Consider the following 22,756-nt stretch of genomic DNA (forward strand, 5'->3'; position numbering starts at 1 on the left):
GTAGTTCACAGTATTTATGCTAACAGTATATTAAGTACTAATACCAAAAATACCAGATTGATGAGGTACTTATAGGAAAAATGTGTACGAACCCTGTTTTTGAGAAAAAGCCATTTTAGCCACAGATGATGTTCTCTGTCAAAAAAGCATTTAATTTAACTGTGTGATACATGTGAACACCCTGATATTTATAATGACTGTAAATGTGGACTGATTGATACATCTTTTTAAATTTGGCAAAAATATTATATCTGTCTGTAACGTTTAATTGCCCTTTGCTGCTGTATCATCACATTCTGACGCCAGAGTCTTATTTTACTTTGTGGCTAACTAATGAGTTTTAGCATAATTTGGTCACAAAGAGCTGGAAGAGCAAGATGTAATTAGTTTGTGCATTAAACATTTACTATTGCCAAGAGACAACAAGCACTTAGCCAAGCTGCAAATGAAGTGTGATCAAGGAAATCCCCCTGATGGGAGTATGTCTGTTGGATGTTTTCACTGTGCAGAGTCAGCCCAGGACAGAAGTTTTACTCAGTCGACTGAAAGCGGATTACTGTCGGATAGTTTCTGAAAGGCGTCCTCAAGCTGCATTAAAATAGAATGTGTTGGGGAAAAGTTTCAGATCATTCACGTTTCCGTCGTAGCCTCAGCCTCCTTCCACCACTAGGTGACGTCAGAGACACTCGGGTTGGAGGCAGATAAAGCCGAGCTGCAACATCTGACATTTATCACCACATTATCGCTTCATTTCCAGACCTATTTGTGTTAAATCTGTGCACATTAGCGAGCAGTGCTTTTCCCATGCTCGGCCTGTTTACAACCAGACCGAAGTCGAACCAAACCGCACGGCGTCTGAGTTTATACCCAGTCAAACACCGACACTAATGACGTGAGGATCCTTCACTGTCACTTGCAGATATAACCAAAAGCAGACACTATATTTCTGTTAACTCATTATACAGTTTATATTGGTTTAACTGTGTGTTTTTTTTTCACTACAGATATTTTAAATCCCTCCAAATCCTGCAAATGAAACCCAAAGGTTACAGAGTTTCTTGCTGAATCATATTTGTTTACCTGTGGGCTGTAAAATGTTTCTCCTTGCTGTGAATGTCAGCACATTTTGATTCACTTGGTCCAATTTGTATTCTGCCTCCACACCCGCCCCTAAGTCCAGTGGTCAGTCCTGATCCTCGATTTAGTGGGTCTTTACTGAAACAGAACTATCCTCAAAACAAAACCTGCATGTATATTGTTAAAGTCCAGTTCAACAGGGTGATGCAGGATTCAATACTGAGGAATTAATAACAATTACTGAACAAAGGGATGATTATTTTGCTGCTTACATGTGAATAAAACTACATAGGCTCAGGTCTGCTTGATCTGGTGATTTTTTTTGAGACAGTCACACCTGTTCAAAGGATTCAAGAATTCAAAGTGTTTCATGTGTACAGTAAAGAAACCAGTTTCTCTGTACAATGAAATCTTACTTTGCCGTCCACACTGAATACCAAGAGAATTCAAGATAAGTTTATATTGATTGTCTAACAATTATCGTGGATAGATTTATATGTAGCAGAAGACTGGGGGGATTTTGGAGATATACCCTTGCTGTCGTCCCCCCAACAGTGTAAGCCTCGTTATTTTACTGGTCGGACCTGCTTGAGATCAAGAACCTCAACTAAAATGAGTTTGACACCTCTGTCTTAGAAGATGTAAGCCAGTTTCAACCACATTCTAACATGTGATCATGATGATTCTGGAGGTTCCAGCTGCCATGTGAGGCTTTTTAGCTTACCGGCCAATAGGCTGTAAGCTATTGTTGTCATGCGGCGTCCGTCGTTGTCATCTGTCGTTGTCGTCTGTCATCTGTTACAAAACTTTCAATCGTCTTCTTCTCCGAAACTACAATTCCGATTGACTTCAAACTTGGTATACAGCTTCTTTATGATGATGTCAACAAAAGTTAGTGAAATTATTTGGATCCGGATCTGATTCTGGATTTGGTGCCACTTTGAACAATTTCCCCATTATAAGAGATAGGAAGTGGATCAATGCAATAACGCAGTAAATATAAATGATATCAAGTGTAAATTTCTACAGTCCAGCCCTGATGGGGAGATGACCAAAACATAATGTCCACATGCTGATCAGGATCTTCTTGTGGATGAACTTACGGAAAATTTAACATGGGCTCTTATGGGGAAAAAATTTAAATCGTCTTCATCTCCGAAACTACAGTTCTAATTGACTTCAAAGTTGGTATACAGCTTCTGTATGATGATGTCAACACAAGGTATTGAAATTATTTTGATCCGGATCTGATTCTGGATTTGGTTCCACTTTGAAAAATTTTCCCATTATAAGAGATAGGAAGTGGGTTGATACAATAAATCAGTATCAATGATATCAAGTTGGAATTTCAATTTTTTACAGACCTGATTGGAATATGACCAAAAACATGGGCTATTTCTGTAATATAATAAATAAACAGAACTGGGTGATAATAAATGGCATCTGTATACATTTCCCAAAGCTTTTAATATGGCCGGTAAGCTACAGGGCCATTGGTCCTATTTTTATTGTTGATGTTTTTATTTGACTAAAAATTCCCATTAATATTTTTGCAAAATGTTGGCAGTATCTTGAAGAAACCTGGAACAAATCTGCTCTGTGGTACCAGAATATCATCATAGCTGTAGGTTTCATTGGGGGTACATTCATTGGGGGTCTGGGGCTCCAAGAGATTTTGTGCAAGAAACACTTATGACCCTCTTGTCCACACAAAAACTATGCTTTAGGTTGAAAAAACATACAGTTGTGGAAAAAATTATTAAACCATCAAAAGCCATCAGAAACAATGGTTATGCAAACAAGTACTTACTCCTGTGTGTATCATGTGACTAAAACAGACAGAAAAGAAAACATGGAATGTCTAAAAGCACTGATTTTGTCAGTACAATGTCATAGATATTGATGTAAGAACTGAAGTCATTTTGGTTATTATCAAGAAAACCATGGAAAATGGATAAATATCAGCTCTGAAATTAAACTATGGGCTATTTTTGTTGTTATCATTATATTTGTCCAAACAAGTGTACCTTTAGTTGTATCAGGCATTAAAATGAACAACAAATCAAAGTAAACAAGGGTGGTCTAATAAGTTTTTCCACAACTATTTATAAATTCCTTCCAAAGTATAGATTTACCAAACTCTGGTTTGTTTGTATCCACGTGCTCATTTAAAACATAGAGAGTGGTAATCAATGGCATCATACCCCATTTTATTTGTGTCTATTATGCACCTGAAACGTCAAATCCAGGTGTATAAATCAGTGTATGACGTACAGTAGATCAAGGTCCACACTGATACATTTGGGAGGTGGACCAGACCGGCCTGGGCTGGACCAGTGTTATGGACAAATCCACAGTATGTAAAGAATACACTTCCACAACCAACACTTAAGATAACTCATATTTACAACTGATCTACACCTTCATGAGAAATTAAAGCCTCAGTGTCTGCTACGTCCAGTTTTATCCATGGTGTCCACAGGTTGGACAACAACTACTATAGATTGTCTAGAGCTTTGGACCCATTTGGAGTTGATTTTCCATTATTGTATGGACAAATATTTGGAAAAACCAAGGTTGTATGGACAGAAGAGGAAGAAAATATCTGTTTAGAAAAATGTCCATGCTAGTATGCACATGGTTTTAATGTCCTCCAGTCATAAAGAAGTTTTGGCAGTGACACAAATTTTTTTTACAAGCTTTGCTGCTGGATAATTTTCCACGTTTCTGAAGTCCATAAATTAGAAGCTTTTTATAAGTTTCAGAGAATTTTATTGGCAAATAAATCACATTTATATAAAGAGCCTTCGCATAAATGTGACCGCTAAAATGTTTGGCGACGATTGTACGATCTGGGGAATTTAATACATCTATTTGACTATATTCTGTATCACTTTATTTGGAAATATTTTGTTTATATAAAACGGTAGTTCATAATGTCAATTCAGTAGGTACGTTTGGTGATCCTTTCACCCATGGATTCCAATGACAAATGTACATCACAACAGCAAACACATTTATTATTATTAATAATAATAATAATAATAATAATAATAATAATAATACTTATTATTATTATTAGTTTTAGTATTATTATTGGATGTGATTGGATTTCTATAATGCTTTTCCAGGCACCCAGTGTGCTTTACATTATTGATCTATTATTCACTCACACACTTTTGCTGAATATAATGTTCTGTTTTATTTCCACTGTATAATTAACTGGAAATGAAAAGTGAGGGCATGTCTGGAATGAGTAAATGAGAAAACCCTCCAGGCATATGTTTTTTATTGGTCAAGTAGTTTTAATATTGAGCTTAACATTTTCTTTTAAATTAAAATCCTCTCCTCCTCATATTTTTATTGGGTTAAAGGATGAATGAGTTGTAAATGTGTTGAATCCCCATCTTCTTCTTCAATATCCACATTCGTGATAGACTGAGGGTTGTGTATGTTTATCTCTGAATGTGCTTCATCATATTAGATTATTTTTCTTTCCTTGTATTTAGGCCTTATTTACAAAAAAAAACCCCAGCTGCATCAGATGAGTGAGGCAGTACTTGAGTTTATCTCCTGCAGATTAAATTGGACTAAGTGAACACTTCTAATGCTGACAAACCAAATTACTATAAACAGACTGAAAGCCACTCAATAAATACACACCCATAATGCAACTGTCTCTGCATAATACAGCAATTATTTAAGAAGATACTGTTGTTCATTAATTTAATAGAGAAATGTGGATGGATGGATGGATGGATAAACATATGAAGGATAGATGATGTATGAAGGATGGACGATTGAAGGATGGATGGATGGACAGATGAAGGAAGGATGGATGGATGAAGGAAGGATGGCTAGATGAAGGAAGGATGGATGCACAGATGGATGGATGGATCATGGATGGATGGATGGATGAAGGATGGCTGGATGGATGAAGGAAGGATGGATGGAGAATGGATGGATGGATGAAGGATGGACAGATGAAGGATGGATGGATGGACAGATGAAGGATGTCTGGACGGATGAAGAAAGGATGAATGGATCAAGGATGGAGAATGGATGGACGGATGAAGGAAGGATGGATGCATGGGTAGATGGATGGATGGATGAAGGAAGGATGGACAGCTCAAGGATGGATGGAGAATGGATGGATGGATGATGGATGGACAGATGATGGATGGATGGATGGACGGATGAAGGATGTCTGGACAGATGAAGGAAAGATGAATGGATCAAGGATGGAGAATGGATGGATGGATGAAGGATGGCTGAAAGGATGGATGGATGGATGGACGGATCAAGGATTGGTGGAGAATGGATGATGGATGAAGGATGGCTGGATGGATGAAGAAAGGATAGACAGATCAAGGATGGATGGTGGAAGGATGGATGGACGGATGATGGAAGGATGGATGCTTGATGGATAGATGGATGAAGGTAGGATGGATGATGGATGGAGGGATGGATGAAGGATAGATGGACAAATGAAGGGTGGAATGACCTTTGGTTGACATTGGTAACCACTATGTTGGTAGTTTAATTGTTGTAGTTATTTTCTCTCCATTTTCAGTTTCTAGGGTTTCAGGGTAGTTGAAAGCTCTTAATCTGTTCTTAAGGTGTTTTGAGAACTCAGTATAAAATAGAACCCAAGCGCAAACACTATACATAAATAATAAATTAAAAGTGTAAAAACAGAACTGGTAAAAACAACAAAAAAGTGCCCAATCAAACAATAAGGTGCAACAATAAACTAAGTAACATTCAAGTGCAAACTAAGTGAAACTCTTCATGGTAGAAGACCATCAGGCTGCTCAACTCTACCTATAACTGACACCGTCTACATTAGATCGGTCATATCCTGAGCCGTACTGTCCATAGATTGGGTCTACCACTACGACAGCGACGCGTCATCGGTTGTGACCTGTCATGCTGTCAAACTCTGGAGCTGATTTTAGCTCACAGCTGCTCAGCTAAAGTGACAGTAGCTGTCTGCCTTCTTCACCCATCATCCCTCACTGTCGCAGAAGTAAGCTACCTCATCACACGCCACAACGCCGACTTAGTTAGACGGAGACGAACCCGTGAAACGCTGCTGGCCTGAATGCGGCCCAGATGGATTTGTGTTTATTGATGTAAGTGGTGCTTGTAGCCAGGCCAAAATGAGGATGAGTGGATCGCTGCTGAACTCGATGATGAGCACATATTTCCCACAACTGTTTTCCTTCAGATGTACCCGATGATAGACTGGCAGGCTGGTTGTGAACAGCTGCCAGAGTGTACGATGTGTTCATTCCCTCCGTGTATATCAGTCTTTGTACCTCTGCTTGTATCCCTCTATGAGCATCGCTTCTTTTCTGTCTCTAATTGGTGTTTTATATATTTTCAGTGCATTTGCATCCAAGCCTCGTCTCTGAGGTTTATGTTAACGGCTCATTAACCCGACTGGCAGCTGTGGATACCGATGCCTTCGCTTCACGGTCTGGAGTCATGAAGCGGTTCCATTTAAGATGCTGCTGTGACTTAAATGGGTCATATTTTGTGAAACCTACTTTTAGTAGTCTTTGGTACACTACTAGTCAAAAGTATGGACTCACCTGTTTTTTCTTTATTTTCATGACTATTTACATTGTACAGGGTGGGGAAGCAAAATTTACAATGAACATTTAGTTGTTTTTTCTCAGCAGGCACTACGTCCATTGTTTTGAAACCGAACATATATTGATGTCATAATCATACCTAACACTATTATCCATACCTTTTCAGAAACTTTTGCCCATATGAGTAATCAGGAAAGCAAACGTCAAAGAGTGTGTGATTTGCTGAATGCACTCGTCACACCAAAGGAGATTTCAAAAATAGTTGGAGTGTCCATAAAGACTGTTTATAATGGAAAGAAGAGAATGACTATGAGCAAAACTATTACGAGAAAGTCTGGAAGATACTATTAAAGAAGAATGGGAGAAGTTGTCACCTGAATATTTGAGGAACACTTTCGCAAGTTTCAGGAAGCGTGTGAAGGCAGTTATTGAGAAAGAAGGAGGACACATAGAATAAAAACATTTTCTATTATGTACATTTTCTTGTGGCAAATAAATTGTCATGACTTTCAATAAACTAATTGGTCATACACTGTCTTTCAATCCCTGCCTCAAAATATTGTAAATTTTGCTTCCCCACCCTGTAGATTCTCACTGAAGGCATCAAAACTATGGCTGAACACATGGAATTTTGTAGTTAAAAAAAGTGTGACATAACTCAAAGCATGTTTTATATTTTAGATTCTTCAAAATAGCCACATTTTGCTTTTATTACTGCTTTGCACATTCTTGGCATTCATGAGATGCTCACCTGAAATGTTTTCCAAAAGTCTTGAAGGAGTTCCCAGTGATGCTGAGCACTTGTTGGCTATCTCTGGTTCTTCTCATGCCATTTAAATGAGAAGGTGAGTCCGAACTTTTGACTGGTAGTGTACATTTATTTGTGTATTTGGTGATCCTAATAGTTCAAAAAGTTTGAATTTGAACCCTCCAGCTGCTGCAAAGCTATCTTTATATTCATTTTGGCAAAAATCCAGTGGATTTCTACAACCTGTTTTAATTCCTGCTTAATTTGTTACGCTTTATAACTAGTTACGTCACGACATTTGCACATATAAGGTCAAGACTTCCGATGAACATTTCTCCGAGCATGACATAATTGTTTATCAGCAGCAGCGGTTGTAGTAAAAACTGAAAATATGTTCAAACTTCAAGCTGATTACCTAAAATTTTCAGTTGTTGGTTGTATTGACGAACTCAAGTGGCTGAGCGGGACAGAAAGCACAGTTAACAACCTGGAGGGGGTGGGGCCTGAAGAGGCTCATGTGCGTTTAAAGGGCCAGCGCTCAAAACCACCTTTCTGGTGTCATTATTCAGAAACAGGGTTGAAGATGGACCTGTGGAGTTGAATTAATGAAGAATTCAGACCCAGGCAGAGCATTTACAGTTTATGTAGACCACAGGGAAATGTTGGAAAATGCATAATTCCATTTGAAAAAGCAAAATATCACTCCTTTAATGGAATATGGAGCCAAATGCCGCTTGGCTACTCAGCTACATAGAACCTTGACCTTTGACAGTTGGTGGCCGAGTGGATAGGTTGCAGGTTTATCATGTTCGTTGAAGTCTTGCAAGGAGCGAACATTTCTCCTAGTACACGATAATTGTTTATCAGCAGCAGCGGTTGTAGTAAAAACTGAAAATATGTCCAGACTTGGAGCCGATTACCTAAAATATTCATTTGTTGGTTGAATGGGACAGAGCAGCACAGTCAACAACCTGGAGGGGGCGGGGCCTGAAGTGGCTCATGTGCATTTAAAGGGCCAGCGCTCCAAACCACCTTTCTGGTGTCATTACTCAGAAATAGGATTGAAGATGGACCTGTGGAGTTGGATTAATGAAGAATTCAGACCATGTTTTAACACTTTTTCACTTTGCTGCCGTGGTATTGGCCATTTTCTGTGTTAATGTCATCTACTATGTACAATGAGAGACGCAGTCCACTGAGCTATTTGACACAAAACTAGATGTTGCTTTATTATCTTCACCACAAACACCCAAGTGCCTTCACTGGCAGCTCACCACTCCTAATGTGTATTGTGTGCTATTGCCATTTGCTGTAGCTAATTCTAGGTAGTGGGTGTATTATATCGAGTTAAATGCAGAGGCTGAATTTCCCTACAAGGATAATAATCAATGGCTAATCACCAGAAGTCTGCCCTTCCCACATCCTTTTATTTCAGTGTCTGCATTGTGATGTTTTCAGGCACAGCTGTCACATCAGACAATGTACCACTTCATGCCTAAAACCACAAGAGCTGAAATCAGTGGAAAAGAAATGCTAGAATCTAAACATAAACACCTCCATTTTCAGCTCCCTCAGTCCAAATCAAAAGACTGAATATAAAGGTAGATGAACCTGATGCAGTTTCATGCTTCAGTGGAAAATAGAAGCCACTTTTCTAAGCTTCTGTGTCGCTTATGGAGTAGCACAGTCAAGTCACGTCTGACTGAGTCTGAACAGTGATTACTATTAGTAATTACAGCTGTCAATCAATCCAGTGTCCAGTGAAGAGGGCACAGTTCTGTTTGCTCTCAGTCCTGTTGAAATTCATTACACTTTTTTGCCTGGTGACACCAGAAGACTATGAAGAACTGTGGCTTTAACCCCTGAAGTTAACATATCAAACCACATGTTTTTTGCCACTTGATACAAAAGATCCAATTCTTACTTTACCTTTTGATTTCTTACATTATGTGTTAAGAACAAAAAGCCCTGAAGTTCTGCCAAAGATACCAATGTATTGGATTGTAGAGATTAGTGCTACAACAACAAATCGATTTAAAGCGATCCAAATTGATTAAGAGTTGGCAACGAATTCGGTGGTCAATTCGTTGGGTCTTGAACATGTTAGTATTGAGGCATGCCAGCACACTGTGTAGTGCAACGGAGGAAAACACAGAGCAGCATGGCTGAAGCTTCGGATGGCGGGACAGATTGTTAAAACTAGGTTTACATTCTTTTCCTGGTAGCCATGGCAGCCCTGCTGAAACGCCTGAAACGTAGTGCACCGTTTATGTATGAAAACTTGAATATGGAGAAAAAAAAAAGGTCAAAATCCCATGTTTTGGGCAAACGGGGCTGTCACGCCCACCGGGAATATAATGTAAGCCTATCTTAAAATAGCCTACATGTCATGATTACTTTAGCCCGCTAGCTAGTTCGACACTATCGTCGTAATTATAATGCTTTCATCCATTTCTGTTTATCAGGCCAGCAGACTAATGTTACCTCTCATTTACTGGAATTAATACATACAACACTAGTTTGATAGCCTATAACCAGATCTGGTTGAAGACTATACCTGGCTAGTCTCTCGCTAGAACAAGTCTAGGTAGCGGGCTAGTGCTCACTAACTATACCTAAAGCAATTGTAGGGATGTAATTATTAGTGACTTGTCTGCAGCCTATATTGCTTTGGGTTAAATACTGATCTCAGAGAATTGAGTGTTGTGTTTATCCGATGAATCGATTAGTTATTAAAATAATCTACAGATTAATAGATTGTTCAAATTACACTGGGTTACAAAAAAATGTTTTTTGCAAGTTGTCTAGGTTTTTTCAACTGAATTAGGACCATTTTGCACCGCTAAATCCAAAAATGACACCTGTTTTTTCTCAATCAGGTCAGGCTTTTTTGCTAATTTGATTTTGTAAAATTTGATCTTCTCACAAAATATAATAATTAATACCAAAATAAGATTGGTAAGCACACTTTATGAAACTTGTGACTTGATTCCTGTTAGGTACAATGGTGTATTCAGCGCAGATGTAGCAGAATACGTCAAGCTTATTTTTGCAAGATCTTCTAGTCAAAGCCATTTCATTCACCTGTAATATTAAAAAAAACATTAATCATAAATTGGCAAAAGTAAAATCTTCAGAACTTGTTTATTGCAAGAAATATGGAAGAATTTTGTATCATATGATGTGAAAATGCCCATAAATGTAAGCAAAAATGTTAAAAAGCCAATATGTAGCATAGTTCAGAAAGTTGACCTGACTGAGCAAAATCAATGTGATTTTTGGATTCAGCACACCAAAATTATCCTAAATCAGCTCAAAAAACTTAAACAATAAATTTGTTGTTGACCAGTGTTATCATTAGTTGCAGCCCTAGTAGAGATATGAAATGAATTTGATGAATGAGACCAGTAGACAGAGTAGCGAGTCACTCTGTTGGTCTCCCATGGTGAGGAAAACTATTACCAGATGAGATGAGAACCATTAAGAAAGAACTTTTAGAGTCAAAGAAAAGAAGTGATAAAAATAGAAGTCATTGTTTTCTCCACTGGACACAGCTTTAAATGAAAAGAACGGAGTTTGATGCTAAAATGGCAGCGTTTCTTCTTTTCGAGTGAGTTTGATTATAAGGCTTTTGAAGGTGTAAAGTTATTATGGGATGTTATTACCTTTGCTAAGTTGCCATTTGTTGATCCACGGTTCAGACTAAACTGTGACTGTTCTGACCTTGTTTGTTGGATTCCAAACAGATCTTTAGTTCAGCTACTGACAACACAAACTGTACAGAAAACAGAGGTGAATTGTGGTTTTACTGTGTATGTTTTCAGTGTAAAAACAGAGCTAAGCTAACAGAGCTATAATACAAATTATCAGCTGTGAACATTATAAAATATAGCGTTATTTTAAGCATCTATAAGTTTTAGTTTGTAGAAGAAACCTTGATGATACCATAATACAGATGTGTGTAAACAATGAGCTTTATACTTTATTTGGTCACTGATACAGTCTGCAGATAAGTAGCATTGATTTTTTTGGTGGTTTTGGTTTTAAGTGTGTTTTGGTACCAGACTCCCCTGCTGGTGGGAGTTTGGTTTCAATAGTACACTGAAATGGTTGAGATGTTGCTATGCACCTCCTGTACTTGGTCTTTTTTCATCATGTTTATTCATTGCAGCATTGTGGCATCATGCAGCAGTCGGTCTGTTCTGGTCTCTGCTGCTCTGCCACATGTGGTTTAAGTTTTTCCCTTCGGTCACCTGCTCGCTCTGTGTGTCGTCGCTGCTCTGTCCGCCCGCATCAGCCTCACGTTGCGTCATGAATGCAGAGCACAACACGCTGCTGCGACATGTCCCAGTTCGGTGAGTCCAGGCAGACTCGGGCTTGACTGGACGTCTGCGAGGCCCAAGGCCAAGCGGTGGGGACCAGAGACCGGGGCCGGATGAAGCTGCAGGGCTGCACGCAAAACACTGCAGGGACAGATTGTTGCACTGTCGGCTACATGTTGCAAATACCGTCGGAGTTTGTATGTTATTGATGCAGCGAGTGGAAGTGGAGGCTGAAAGGGGCAGTGTCATCCACCTGTTCTGGGTTTTCTTTTTTTTTTTTTACCCCCACCCACCCCAGAGGATAAATCAGGTATACAGATAAACCAGGAATTCCGTCCATCTGTCCGTTTGAGATTTTTGTCCAACCCATTTCTCAGACACTATTCATCGGATTCTATTCCAATTTCACACACCTGTTCTTTATAACTGGGAGAGGTGCAGTGCACTCTTAGATGGCTGATTTTTAATACAAATTTTGAACAATTTCAGCATGGGAAATTTGTCCAACTGATTTCTCGGATATTATTCACCTGGTATTTTTGTCAAATTTCGTACACATGTTCTTTACATTTGCCATTCTCCTGACCAGAACCACTAGTATTACAGGGTGGGGAAGCAAAATTTACAATGAACATTTAGTTGTTTTTTCTCAGCAGGCACTACATCAATTGTTTTGAAACCAAACATATATTGATGTCATAATCATACCTAACACTATTATCCATAACTTTTCAGAAACTTTTGCCCACATGAGTAATCAGGAAAGCAAACGTCAAAGAGTGTGTGATTTGCTGAATGCACTCGTCACACCAAAGGAGATTTCAAAAATAGTTGGAGTGTCCATAAAGACTGTTTATAATGTAAAGAAGAGAATGACTATGAGCAAAACTATTACGAGAAAGTCTGGAAGTGGAGGAAGCAACAACAAACGTACCAAAGCTTTTATTAAAGCTCTCAAATCCAAAATCCTAAAGGATCCAACCAAATCCATGAGAAAAATGGCAATTGAACTTGAGGTAGACAACAAGACCGTTAGAAATGCAGTAAAATCTGATTTGAAGATTTAAATTCTCATGACTTTCAATAAACTAATTGGTCATACACTGTCTTTCAATCCCTGCCTCAAAATATTGTAAATTTTGCTTCCCCACCCTGTATATGTGATCTTTTGAAATGGCTAGCAATGCAGATTCACAACATGTCCCCTTTAAGGGAATGCGGAACCAAATGCTACTCGGCTACGTAGGACACTGACCTAGCAGCTGGTGGTCGAGGTTGTGGGTTTACCACCTTCTTTCAAGTCTCACAAGGAACAATGTCCGTTTTAACTTTGTTGTATTGTAAGTAGGTATTTTTTTGTGTATTGCATAGGTAAAGTAAAACATAACTTTACCAATTCTGCAAAAAAAGTTTATTTTCACTTGAGGTTTTTGGCTTTTTCTCGAAAATACTTAATATTTGCTATGTGTGGCATGTGTCTTAATGTCCGTCAAGGAACAAAGTCTTTTACTCTTTTTGGAGGGTGCTTGCACAGGTTTTGAAAGGCTTAAAAAGTACGGAATTTTGATACGCTGTTTCCCGGACCTTGAAAAGTCTGGAATTTTGTGTGAAAGTCTTAATAAACTATGGACAAAAAGTTTCTGCCATAGTTGAATTTTAGAGTATGATCAGACACATAATCTTGTATGATAAGAAATACATGAAGAAAGCATATAAAAAACTGGATGTGATTTCACTGACGTGTCGGAACTGGAATGATTCAAGTGACATTTCTTTGTGTGGTATTCATGCACTTTTGTGATTTTCATGTTTTGAAAACATTTCTATCAGTAAAACATGATTTACTGCAAATTATACATTCATATGTTTATTAAAATGAACTTTTCTACGACACATAACAGCTACAATCTCTACCAAAAAAGTAGGAACACAAGTATAAAAGTACATAAAATCTAGGTCTTAGGGAAAAAATAGCAGTTTTGAAAAAGTCTGGAATTTTTATCTGGAAAAAGAGTAAGCACCCTGGTTTTACACATACAGATGGACTTTAGCCGAACATTAATGTCAAAGACCTGTGACGAGCATTGTGAGCTGACTGAAACATTAAAAGTCTGACTCTGAAATTGGATTCATCCCTTTTTTATTCTCGTTACTTTACACCCCCACCAGTCACCACTGAAACGCACATGGTCTTTTGTAGATTTTCTAAAAATGTGGTTGAAAATTGCTGAATCTGCGTCTGCTTAGAATTCATTTCAAATCATAGCAGTGGTTAGAACTCCCATAATTTGACAAAAAATAAACTCACCTGTAAAGGGAACTTCCCTTGCATTAAAATATGTTACTCTAACCGCTACCCTGAGGACGATTTTGAGATGATAAATAGATTTTCAGTAAATATAGATTATTTTTATAACCCAAAAAACCTTCACTAAGTACATAATGGATACTTTCCCCATGTTTTCAGAGCCATTATTGAAACACAGCAGCAGGTCATGAGTATTTAGACCTTTGTGGCCGATGAACAGGAGTTATTTCACCACAATGAGCTGCACACAGACCAGCGAACTGCCTCGGCTCTTCAGGAACGTTCATTTACTCACTCGAGTCAACTTGTGCTGACACAGAATCAGCCTCCTATGAGCGGCGATATTCTGCAGAAGTGACATATGGATCCCTATAGACGAGTTGAGGCGGCGGTTGCAGTGCAGTCACTGGGTGGAGCTGTCACTAAACACAGTTAATCTCAAAGGCAGCTCATCCATCATGCCTTTCTGAAAACTAATACCCCTTCCATGCCCACAGCAAGTTTTCTCACTGCAGTTAATCAAACCTTTGTTCTATCTGCAAACAGCACATCTTTAAGATATTTAGATTTCCATCCAAATGCTGTACGCTGTGACAAACAAAGCCAGGCCTGAAGGAAGCCGTTAATCTCACTAACAAATAGAACCCATTCATAAAGGCGACAGCTGTTGTGATTGAAAGTCCATGAATCGTCTTGTTACGCTTTAGACTTGAGTCACTTTATCTTTCACTGTCCAAACAGGATAATGTTCTTTTCTGCTGGCCTTTCTGATCTATGATTTATTTTAGTTTAAAATATGGCTTTGTTCACACCGTAGTGCCAAACAACTGACTCTGTATTCCCATTTAACTTTTCCAAGAGTGCACTATCTGCGTTTCGACTGGACTTTAATATACTTCAGGTTAAGTCAGGTTAGTAAAGTTATCAGTTGTGTTGACAGAAGCAGAGACAGGTTATAGTTACTACTGAGCACTGATAAAATAGAATAGAATAGAATAGAATAGAATAGAATAGAATGCCTTTATTGTCATTATACATATGTACAATGAAATTAAGAGACATTCTCTTGTGGTGCATAGTGCAAAGCAGTTTAACCCTTTCATGCACAGTGGTCACTCCAGTGGACAGTTCTTCTCCAGCTGTTCTCTTGTATATTCATGGGTTTTGTTGTTTTAGTTCCATATCAGCCAACACAGTGGACACTTATGCACCATCCCATAATAATACACTGACATTCAGACCATTACTGTAACTGAACTGTTCTAGATAAACCTGAACTGCACTAACATGTTTGAATGGAAATCAATTGTTATCTGTTAGAAAAAAAAGTTGGTTTTTTTTTGCATATTATCTCCATGAATAGAGTCATAACTAGCATTAGAATATGTTAAAATGTGAGAAAACATCAGATTTCATTTTATTTCATTGTTTTCATATCACTTTTTGATATTGGGTTTTAAACATGTTTCTTTACTTCAAAAATTAAATGCATGGACATTTTTGTAACTCCATGAAAAAAAAAACAACCTTGATCACATTGTTTTTTTCATGCCTATGGAGGAATAAAAACACTGAAGAAAAAAAATCTTAACTAAGGTTCTCATAATTAATGCATGAAAGGGTTAAAAGAAAAAAGTGTAAATATACAGTATATACAGAATAAAAAGAAGCATGTCAACCAACCAAGAAACAGAAGAGATAAAAATATATTGCACTTTGACCCTGGCTGGACACTGAGAATATATGTTATATATAGGAATTCATATATGGACTTTCAATTGGGTCCATGACCTTTGACCTTGAGGGACCTTAAAGGGTCAAACTCAAGGTCACCAGTGTCTAGATTTGAGCAATCTTCTCTGAAACTACTGGTCAAATTCTTTTCAAATTTTATATGTAGATTCCTTGAAACAATGCCTACAAATTTTGTTCACAGTTGTGAGAAAGTTAGATTTTTGAATTTTTATCAAATTTTGGAATATTAGAAATTTGCCTTTACTTATAATGGACCATATTTTGATGGCTTATATCATGGGAATTGTTAGAGATATCCATAAAGTTACTATTGAGCACTGATAGGAAGTCATATATGGACTTTCATTTGGGTCCATGACCTTTGACCTTGAAGGGTCAAACTCAAGGTCACTAATGTCTAGATTTCAACAATCTACTCTGAAATTGTTGGTTGAATTCATTTCCATTTTTTTATATAGCATCCTTGAGACAGTGTCTTCAAATTTTGTTCACAGTTTTAAGAAATTCGTATTTTTTAATTTTTGCCAAATTTTTGAAATATAAAAATTTACCTTTCCTTATAATAGTCCATATTTTGACAGCTTATATCATGTAAATGGTTGAGATATCAGTAAAGGTACTTTTGAGCACTGATAGGAAGTCATATACGGACTTTGATGTAATTAGTTGAGTTCTCCTCCAGTGAAAGTACCACCCACTTCTATTGGGAGATTGATCTCCTACATCCAGACCACAGGACTCTAACATAGAGACAAAACCTGACAACCTCACAAATTCAATTTGTTTTTGATTCTTGGTAGAATATGCCGGTGAGATACAGGATATAGTATTTTTACTCAGATACCATGTTGGTGGAAAACAGGCTGATGAACTGACCCTGAGTTCTGTGTTGTCCTCAGAGCAAAGAGGAAGGCCAGATGGTGAAGCTGTCCAAGCTGAACGGAGTAAAAAAGGTTGAAGATGAAGGAGAGCGAAGAGAGATGATCACCCCCGCCCTGAGGGAGGCCCTGACAAAACAAGGTGAGAAACACACAGTGGATTTTGTGAATGGATAAAAACGATGCAGATTAGCGAGTTTAAGGACAGTCCAAAAATCAGAAACGCATATGAAGCAAATATTGACTTACCCAGCTTAAAGTGATATTGGAGTGATATGAATCTTTGACTTGTGGGAGTAAAACGGTGTGGCTGCTGCCAGAAGAACATCTGCTTAGTGTAAATGGGGACTGGATAATATATTCGTGTTATCAAGCTGCATTGCTCTGCAATAAAGAAAAAATCACATTATAAGTGTTGCACACCAGCTGCTTGTCAGCATTTCCTCAACCTTGGTGTTTCCACAAGGGCAGCAAAGATGTAATTGACTTTATGAACATGAATAATGACTCATGTAATCTTATTAATCAAGGAATCTAGAAAAAACATCTTGTTGGTGTTTTTTTTTTCTGTAAACTGTTAATGCTGCAGCTTTAATGTCTGATTACCATGGGATTGCCCTGCCGAATGTAGCAATGAATTAGTCACTCTCATTGGATCACATTTAAGTTAATCAGCCCCTGAAATTGCATCCTGTGTTTCAGTCTTTTACAACCAACATCCTGACTTAGACATTGATTAGTGAGTCTGGTAGATGCAGAGATGATACAGCAGACAGTTGTGTCGTCTGAAGGGTTCGGGTTAGAGGTAGAACATTTAAAATCATAGTCATGGATAAAAAAACGAAATCAATGTTGAGAGATATTAAGTAAAAACCATCTGAGGCATTTTGGAAGCAAAATGCCGCTTTTTTGCATAACAAACCGAGAAAAGAGGCGATGACACGCACATTCGGTTACTGAAAGGGGTGCAGGATCCCAAAAAAACAGTGAATGAAAGAATCAGATAAGGTCCAAAAAAATGAGCTCCCAAAAAATATTTATTCACCACAAGTAGTAACATTTTGGGCCACAGCCTGATTCTGATTTTTTTATACATAAGAAATCGAAACGTCACTCGGGCCTTTTCAGAAATTTTGTCACAAAGTGCATTGTGGCAAGCAAAAGTGGTTTCTCACAGATTTGGCAAGAGAACAAGCCAGATTGCTATAACATAAAATTATCCTGTCCACCAGGGTTGTTTTAAAGAATGAGTCTTGTCAGTGGATGGAGGTCAAAGTGACATTTGGGTTCAGCACTCATGAAAAGACAGCAAAATTGCTGCTGCATGGAATTTCCCACAATGCATGTTACGACAAAACTTCCAAAAAGGCCCACGTGACATTTGGGTTTGTTATGTAAACAGACTGTGTTTATGATGGAGTCATCTTCAAAGTAGTTCACACTGAGGGAAGTGATTCAGGTGCATAAGCATAGAAAAGCTAATAGAGTAGTGATAATTAGGATATCACTCAGGTTTTACAAATTTAAAAAAAATATTTATGATGTAACTCATACACTGCTTTAAGGAAATATTGATGTTTATAAACTATATGGACATACAGGGTGGGGAAGCAAAATTTACAATGAACATTTAGTTGTTTTTTCTCAGCAGGCACTACGTCAGTTGTTTTGAAACCAAACATATATTGATGTCATAATCATACCTAACACTATTATCCATACCTTTTCAGAAACTTTTGCCCATATGAGTAATCAGGAAAGCAAACGTCAAAGAGTGTGTGATTTGCTGAATGCACTCGTCACACCAAAGGAGATTTCAAAAATAGTTGGAGTGTCCATAAAGACTGTTTATAATGGAAAGAAGAGAATGACTATGAGCAAAACTATTACGAGAAAGTCTGGAAGATACTATTAAAGAAGAATGGGAGAAGTTATCACCCAAATATCTGAGGAACACTTGCGCAAGTTTCAGGAAGCGTGTGAAGGCAGTTATTGAGAAAGAAGGAGGACACATAGAATAAAAACATTTTCTATTATGTCAATTTTCTTGTGGCAAATAAATTCTCATGACTTTCAATAAACTAATTGGTCATACACTGTCTTTCAATCCCTGCCTCAAAATATTGTAAATTTTGCTTCCCCACCCTGTACATATTGAGACACATCATGTCTACAGCTGTAAGATATCCCGTTCATACTGATTTGAGATATAAACATCAATATTTACATCTTAAATATGACATTTGTCAGTACTGCTTTGTAGTCCAGACCCTTGTTAGAAAAGATAAGCCTGAATTCAAAATGTCCCAATACTTTTGTCTATATAGGTTAGTGTAAGTGTAGCTGTCTTTTGCTTGGCTTGGCTGTTGACTTGTTTTTATTTCTTCTCTGTTTATTGCATTCTCTACTATCACACAAACCCATCATTTAGAGCCAGTAACCCCCGCTGTTAGCTTACACAACACTCTATAAATAGGACTCTGTGAGCCAGACTTCACTTTGTTGACCAAATGTTGACCTGTTTCATGTTGTTTATGTTGGCACCAACTTGTCCCTGTGGATAATTTGTTTTATTGGGAATAAAAGAAGGAAGGATGAAAGTTTTTGGCGTTGTCGTGATACCAGGTCTAAGTAGGCAGTTCTTGGGTTTTGTTTTTCTGGCACAACATAGATGCACAAGTCACATCTATTCGAACCCTTGTGTAATATCCAAGAAAGTTTTGACACAAAACTGCAAATTTAACATGTTTTCCTTATAACAGAGCTCTAGAGGCGAGAACCTGCCTGTGTTGCAGTACTTTAAATCTGTTTCTTTCATATACAACATTATAATTAGTCAGATTTTGATGTGGAAAAAGTCACTGTAACAACTGGTGACAGTTTAGTACAATGTGATTTAATGACCCAAATATTCTTAAATTTGAACGTATTTTCTTGTTTTTTTTTTTTTTTGTTTTTTTTTTTGTTTTTTAAGTCTAAGTGAGATAAGCAGAATTTACAGGGCTAGAATGCTAAAATATATCATACATCTAACCACTCAACAGTTTTAGACTTTTTTCTTATGACAAGCAAATAAACACTGTTATGTAAGAAATGTTTACTTAAATGAGTGTTCTATTTTCTTGATAATGCAGATTTAAAGAAGTTTTATACTCACTTTAACAAGTTACACCTTAAGATTTTTAGGTAGCGAAAAAGCTTCCAACAACAGCACGTAACTTAAAGTGAATATTTCCTTTCTTGATTGAGCGGACTTTAAAAATTTATCTAAGAAGCATTTCATCAAACAGCACAAAAATAAGTGACGTTGTCATAAATCAAGACACTATAAGCTTATTCTTATCTTTATTGTTTTATTGAAACAGGTGCAGCTGAATTGAGACAAAACTCATATAAATATAATACAAAATTTGGTGCCATTTCATATATTTCTTAAATTCAGTAGTGTTATTTTTAGTATAAAAAAAAAACAATCTTGTTTTGGCTTGTTGCTTGTGAAGACTGTATAATCACATAATTTTAGTAACAAAAATGTTTGCATTTTTCTTATGTATATTTCTTTAATTATCAAATTGAAAACGTATTGTCTAGTATATATTGTACAAATTGCTGTTTTAATTGTGTTTAATAAGGTGTGTGTATGTATGTGTGTGTACACATGTATGTATACACACACACACACACACACACACACATTTTTATTTTCTTTTTGTTGTATTGATAATTTCTTTCCTGCTACTTTTTATTATACTTGAATGGAGCAACTCTAATGAACACAAATTTCCCCCTGGAATTAATAATGTATTCTGATTCTGTTATAGACCAATATAATTTGAAAAATATTATTGAGAAAATGTTGGATACATTTCCTTAGAATGTGGTTAATTTTCTAGCGTCTAGGATTTTTTTCTCTTTTTAGGCAAAACGTAAGAACAGTCTTCCATCTTTTTTTATCTACACCGTGAGGTTGGCAGCAGATGTCCACAGCTGGTGGTTAATTTACATCCTCTAGACTTGATTGAAAAGCAGGCGGTCGCACATGTAACTGTAGAAACCAGTGACGAATGAACAGAAAAAAATTCAGTTTACTTTCAGTCTGTCTTGTGTAGGATTTTGAGCACAGTGAAGTTATCACTATGCAAAAATTTGACATGATGTCTTGTTAATTCCTCAAAGAACTGAGATGCTGAACTAGTTTTACTGATCATCCCATATGGTTTTTCACTGAATGTTGATTATTTTGTTGTGAAAGTGGCAGACTGCTTATATCAGAGGTCGACTGACGCATAAAGACCCAGCGATACTTTTGCAGCACTTCCAAATTGAAGTTTTCTCTCTATTTAACCTTTCTTAAGTAATTTATCACCATTTATTGCAATATTATCTTCTTTCTTTTGCTATTTTTCAGTGAAAATCCGGTATTTCCTACATTTATTTCACTGATCCTGTAGATGTTCATAAAAGCTCTGAGTAAAGTTGAGGATTATTATGTTTGGAAACAAAGAAAGCTGAAGAAAAAGTGACTTTTTCAACAAAGCTATCAATAACTGAGCATATAAACAAGTGTCCTCATCCAGTGTCATTTATCAAACTTCATGGAATTTACTGGTGAATCAGTGTTGTAGAAGATGACTGTGGTAACTATGGAGCCTCTGAACATCCAAATGGGTCATATCTGATGACCATGAAAAGATGACAAACAGCATTTTACGCCAGTTATTTACATGTATTGATAGGATTAATGGATCAATGAGTATTAAACATTTACATCAGGCAGTTTAGGTCAACGGTGGATTTTTGGGACTTTATAGGTTAAAGCTGATTGTGGGAGACAGCATTCTATAAAAGGTAAAACCTGAGTGTTGATTATAGACCTGGACGATCTAGTCAAAAGATAATATTAGGATCTTTTGAGATAAAATCATGATCCATAATCTGAGTCATAATGTTTTCACCTCTAAAACATAGACAGGTAGTGGTAGTTTTCTCTGGTCTCTGGTGTGTGTTGAAGCCTTCTGGTTGTTGCATTGGACTAGAAACCCTGCATTTCTGCCTCATTTTGGATCAATTATTACAATATTTTGACAATATCAGATGAAGTCCACATTTTCCAGGACATACAGCTGCAGTGTTTCTATTCATTACTCAGCCTGTCTTTCCTTATCAGAGTTTTATGATGAATCAATAGTTATAACTATTAGGCATCTGTGTAAATCAGTTTCATGTCAGAGGTCAGAAATCAGAACTGCAGTTAATGGACATACGGTAATTCTTCATCATCATCATAAAAAAAAAAAAAAAAAAGAAAGAAAATTGGTTCAAAAAACCTTATATAATCTCTGCAAGTTAATGTGGACTGAAATCAAACAGTTTAGTGCAAACAGATGGTAAAGTTTTGCTATAAACAGAGAGAAAAAGAAATTATAATTTAAGTTCTGGCTTTAATACAAATCTTGTACTTTCTGCAGCTGAAGAAAATAAAGGCCAGGATTCTATTAGAAGAAATACACTATATGGACAAAAGTATTGGGACTCATTGAATTCAGGTGTTTCTTTTCTAACAAGTCTGGGATACAAAACAATAGTGACAAATGTCAGAGTATAGTTTATAATGGGATAAATATCATTGCATTTGTTAGTTTGGTTTAAATTATCCTTGTTTCCAAAATGCCTCAGAGATAGTTTTTACATAATTTCTCTCAACAGTGATTCGTTGTTTTTTTTTTTTTTATCCATGACTATGATTTTAAATGTTCTACCTCTAAATTTCTGAAAGATTTTTCATGCTCTGACTATAGATAATAATTTTCTACCACAGCTCACCATCTACTTTCTTCACATAGGAAGAAACTTAGGAAGAAAAATCTCCCATTAAACTTTAAAGCAGTGGTATTTTTCTTTATTTAATGGAATTATGCATTTTCAAACCTTTCCCTGTGGTCTACATAAAATGTAAATGCTATGGTTAGGTCTAAATTCTTCATTAATTCAACTTCATCTTCAACCCTATTTCTGAGTAATGACACCAGAAAGGTGGTTTTGAGCGCTGGCCCTTTAAATGCAAATGA

General features: G+C 37.0%; 1 protein-coding gene across 2 annotated transcripts in view; it reads left to right on the forward strand.

Annotated features, from left to right (window-relative positions):
* tyw1 (tRNA-yW synthesizing protein 1 homolog (S. cerevisiae)) overlaps positions 1 to 22,756 on the forward strand; it is a 178,509-nt gene that overhangs the window by 25,211 nt on the left and 130,542 nt on the right. For both annotated transcript variants that reach the window (XR_003937111.1, XM_030151965.1), the window contains exon 8: positions 16,710 to 16,830. Coding sequence is in view for 1 of the 2 variants with exons in the window: in XM_030151965.1 (XP_030007825.1) it covers positions 16,710 to 16,830 (121 nt within the window). In the remaining variant the exon portion in view is untranslated. The remainder of the gene's footprint in view (positions 1 to 16,709; positions 16,831 to 22,756) is intronic.

This window comes from Sphaeramia orbicularis, chromosome 13 (assembly GCF_902148855.1).
Source record: "Sphaeramia orbicularis chromosome 13, fSphaOr1.1, whole genome shotgun sequence".
Lineage (NCBI taxonomy): Eukaryota > Metazoa > Chordata > Actinopteri > Kurtiformes > Apogonidae > Sphaeramia > Sphaeramia orbicularis.